Below are 4,245 nucleotides of genomic sequence, written 5' to 3'. Positions count from 1 at the left end.
GTAAATGGAGGGATAGTAGATGAGATTGGCAATCAGAGACGTAACCATCTAAAATCCATTTGGAAGATTGTCTTTGTATAGGCTCTAGTAGTCTGATATCCTTCAGTAGATGTGGCCTCCAGATTTGGCAGCAGTATGTCAACTGAGGTCTCACTAAGGTAATGTAGAGTTTACGACAGATGGATATTGAAATTAAAATATATTTAAAAAATTAAATATAAAAATTAAAAATTAATATTGAAATTAAATATAAGATATTGAAATTTGCTTTAATGGCAAAATATGCCTTGTTTCCATTCGACAATTTAGCAAGAAGAACCTGAAGAATAGAAGCACATGATTGTCATGTGAGAGTAATGTCATTAATAATTTGATCACCTTTCCAAGCTTCCTTTCCCGAAAACTTTAATTAATTGAAAGTCGCTCAGTTTGTAAGAAGGTTTGGCTGGTTTGTGTGGGACAGGAGGAAGAGGAGCACGTCCAGTTGCTCTGTTACCTAATTGAAATAAAATTATTAACTTATAATTATAAAATTTTAAATATGAACCACAGCAGGAAACAAACAAGTGTAACAGGGTAAAAAATATTCCTATAATTGATTTCACCACCTTGCAAGTACAATTTGGTCATTACTAAGACTTATAGAGGTTCTCTCTACCTTATAATGCTTCTAGAGAAGTCTTTAGACAGTATCTCTATGCTCTCTTGCTGTTAGAAAGCTCTTAGCTTTGTCCCATGTGTAAGCCGCCATTTTGTTTGCCGTGACCACACCCACTCACGTAAACGAGCGTGGGCGGGTGGTTGCTAAGGCTTGTTATTTCTCCAATACAACGTGTATAGAAGAAATGTAATTGTAGACATACAAATAAATATTATATACAGTGGAACCTCTGTATAACGGTCACCATTGGGAACTGGCCCTTTGGCCGTTATATAGGGGTGGTCTTTATTGAGGGGTTTTATTTTTTATAACTTAAAAGGTTATTTTATTAAATAAAGTAGTCATTATGATGCCATAAATGTTACTTAAAGTACTCTTCTAGTGTTGTTTGCCTGGCAGAACTCATGTTAGCATAATGTAAGCTAGTCAGGGAATCTATTTGTGCTCCCACTGTTGTTGATAAATCATTATGTCCTTTGCTATCTAAAAATGCTTGAACATCTTCTAAAGCAAGTATAGCTTCTTGATAAGTCCTGTATTTTAAAGCAGGAGGTTGCAGATCAAAGGACTCATCATCTTCGCCATCCTCCTGTGTCTCTTCAACTTGATTTAGTGTAAGTTCAGCCATAAACTGTTCTTCCCAATCCTCCCCAGCATCATTACAAACCTGCAAATCGTCACCAGCTAAATACTCTTCTGAAGAGCATGTAAGACCGATATTAACCTCATTGACAAGACTTGTTAATTCATCATGGCTTTCATCATTAAAGTGGTCTTCTTCATCTATAATTGCAAAGGGATCTTCTAGCACTCCAGCACGAGCTACAATGACAGACTCAGCAGATAAAATACCACATTTCTTGAAGCATTTAACAATAGTTTCCTGTTTCACTGAATCCCAAGCTTGTGCCACCCACCTGATTGCTTTGAGGATATTTATAGTCTTCACGATTTCAGCTCCAGTAAATGTCGTTTGATCAATTTTTGACAATACATAGCGCAATAGAAGGGTTTTGTAGTGCACTTTAAAATTTTGAATGATACCTACATCTAATGGTTGTAATTTAGATGTAGTATTTGGAGGTAAAAAAATCAATTTAATGTGACTATATTTTCCTTTTAGCTCATGAGGATGACACCCAGCATTGTCTAGAAGAAGTGCAATATTCCTCGATTGTGAAGAGAATTTTCGATTCAGCTTGGTTAAGATAGCATCTAATATTTCACCAGTCATCCATGCCTTTGACTGACTATAGTAACGAACAGGAAGAGTAGAAATGTCGACGCCTTTAAAACATCTTGGATTCTGAGACTTCCATATGACAACTGGTAGCTCCTTTTCCCCATCAGCATTTACTATGGCGACAACTGTGAACCTCTGCTTTGACTTCTTTCCGCCATGGCAAGCACTTCCTTTAATTCCAAATCCTGTCTCAGGCAAACCACGCCAAAAAAATCCAGTCTCATCCAGATTGTAAATGTTCTTTGATGAAAAACCTTGCAAAAGCTCTGGAAGACGTTCTTTCCAAGATTGAACTGTTTCACCGCAAACCTCCCCTGATTCACCACAGATTCTTACTTGCTTTACATTATTTTTCTCCTTCCATCTTGCTAGCCAGCCATTAGAAGCTTTAAAATCAACTACACTTAGCTGCTCTGCAATTTGCTTAGCCTTTTCACAGAGCTGTGGGCCACTAGGATAAATATTGCGAGATGTTGCCAGTAGATACCATCTATGGAGAGCTTCATTAATAGGAGCAAATTCTGACTCTCGACATCTCTTTCTGCTCAAAAGACTTTTACTGGTCATGTTAGCTTCATACAGCTCAACTATAGTATCCTTGTTCTTAAGTATACTGGTTATTTGAGTTTTACCACATGAAAACTTTGTGGCTAGTGCTCTACCACTGATTCCAGGATTCTTCTTAGCCATCTGTATGACTTGGAATTTCTCCTTCAAAGTTAGAGCATGTCTTGATACTTTGGCTGCCTTAGACTTAGCAGTAGAAACAGAGGTAGAACTAGAAACAACACCAGTAAAACAAGACATCATAGACCACGCAGCTGCATAAGAGATTTAAAAATTAAAATAACCAAGAGCAGATAGATTATCTACTCTTTAAATAATTACATGTAATTAAAATAACTAATTAAAAATTCATTACACGTGATCCAGTATGGCCACTAGTGCTAGCAGCAGCACCATGTCAGAATTCTCTGTGCAGTCTTACATCAGGGGTTATCATGCATACATGCACATGTGGGAACCATTTGTTGGAGAACAAATACAGCTAAAGAAAGAGCCAGACAATCCTCATGATCGTTTCAGTGTTGCAGTGGAAAAAAATGGCTTGATTGTTGGCCACATACCTTACAATCTCGCTCCTACAGTGTCTGCTTTCCTAAGCAGACCCAGAAACAGTGGAGTGGCTGAAGTAACTGGTTCTAAAGTGAACAGAGGTGCAGGCTATGGACTTGAAATTCCATGCACATATAAATTTTATGGACCAAAGCCTTACATAGATAAGCTCAAGACTATCTTTAGCAACCTAAATTGTGACGGGGTGCTTTGATTAGCAACACTTGTACTAAATTGTATTTGTAGTTGTAGAATAATAAATTATTATAATAAATTGTAATAGTAATGGGTGTGCACGTGCTAACAATTAATTGTGGGTGTGGCCACATGGCCGTTAAAGAGAAGTTTTTCTCAATGCTTTATGCTGTGTTGGGGACATTTTGAATGCTCGTTATACGCAATAGAGAGGTGGTCGTTCTTCAGGGGTTGCCTTAACAGGCAAGTAAGTGTAGTTTGCATCCGGACCTGGACATTTGGCCGTTATATGATAGACGGCCGTTACTTAGGGGTGGTCGTTAAGCGAGGTTCCACTGTATATATATATATACATAGCGCGAGGGTGAATTCAATTATAGGAACGACCTGGGGGCTTCGCCCCCAGGTCGTTAAAAAATAGAGTAGACAGAACTCGATCAATGAGATCTCATATTCATGACATGTTAAGGTGTAGTTAAACTACTAGAAATACAATCAAATGAATATGATGAGTTCAGTAGCACAAAAATGTATGACTAAAGCATGTGACTCTGTACTTCAAATGACTAATCATAATCATTGATCACTATAAAAATGAATTTAATAAAGTACATGTATGTGTACAGAAAGACATAATGACATAACTATTGCTGAAGTGGGAGAGTTGGTTGTATCTTGTGTGGTGGCTTTGTGGTCTGGCATGACTTACATATGAGATCAGGATTGTACTACTCACTGCTCCTACTGTATTGTTTCATATTGCTACTTGAACTGTATGCTTCCTTACTCACTACCATTTCTATAAGACTATAGCTTCCTGGCTAATTAAATTATGTATTTGTTATTTTATGCTTTACTGGCTGCTACATATGTACATGTATATTTAGCAGTGTATGTTTGTATAAACAAACTTGCTGCATTAGTTACACCGAAATGAAGAGAATGAAAAAATAAATAAGATTCACAAGTTGTGTTCTTGTTCCACTTAACTGATAAATAGCCCATGAATATTAACAATACAAAGCACATG

At 37.1% G+C, this 4,245-nt stretch overlaps 1 protein-coding gene and 1 long non-coding RNA gene across 2 annotated transcripts; both read right to left on the bottom strand.

Moving 5' to 3' along the window:
• Positions 1-218: 218 nt before the first annotated feature.
• Positions 219-763, bottom strand: LOC109584262 (uncharacterized). Its single transcript, XR_002185923.1, has 3 exons — positions 659-763; positions 379-496; positions 219-319 (listed from the first exon to the last, which is right to left on the bottom strand). It is a non-coding gene; the product is annotated as an uncharacterized LOC109584262 (long non-coding RNA).
• Positions 764-1,004: 241 nt separating this feature from the next.
• Positions 1,005-3,583, bottom strand: LOC100640295 (tigger transposable element-derived protein 4-like). The gene has a single exon (XM_003388615.2). It carries the CDS (start codon positions 2,712-2,714, stop codon positions 1,023-1,025), a length of 1,692 nt encoding a protein of 563 aa, XP_003388663.2. The 5' UTR covers positions 2,715-3,583; the 3' UTR covers positions 1,005-1,022.
• Between the last annotated feature and the right edge of the window lie 662 nt (positions 3,584-4,245).

Source organism: Amphimedon queenslandica, unplaced genomic scaffold, assembly GCF_000090795.2.
Source record: "Amphimedon queenslandica unplaced genomic scaffold, v1.1 AMPQUscaffold_13226, whole genome shotgun sequence".
Taxonomy (NCBI): Eukaryota; Metazoa; Porifera; class Demospongiae; order Haplosclerida; family Niphatidae; genus Amphimedon; species Amphimedon queenslandica.
The sequence above is the reverse complement of the archived record's forward strand: the minus strand, read 5'-3'. Positions and strand labels throughout refer to the sequence as shown.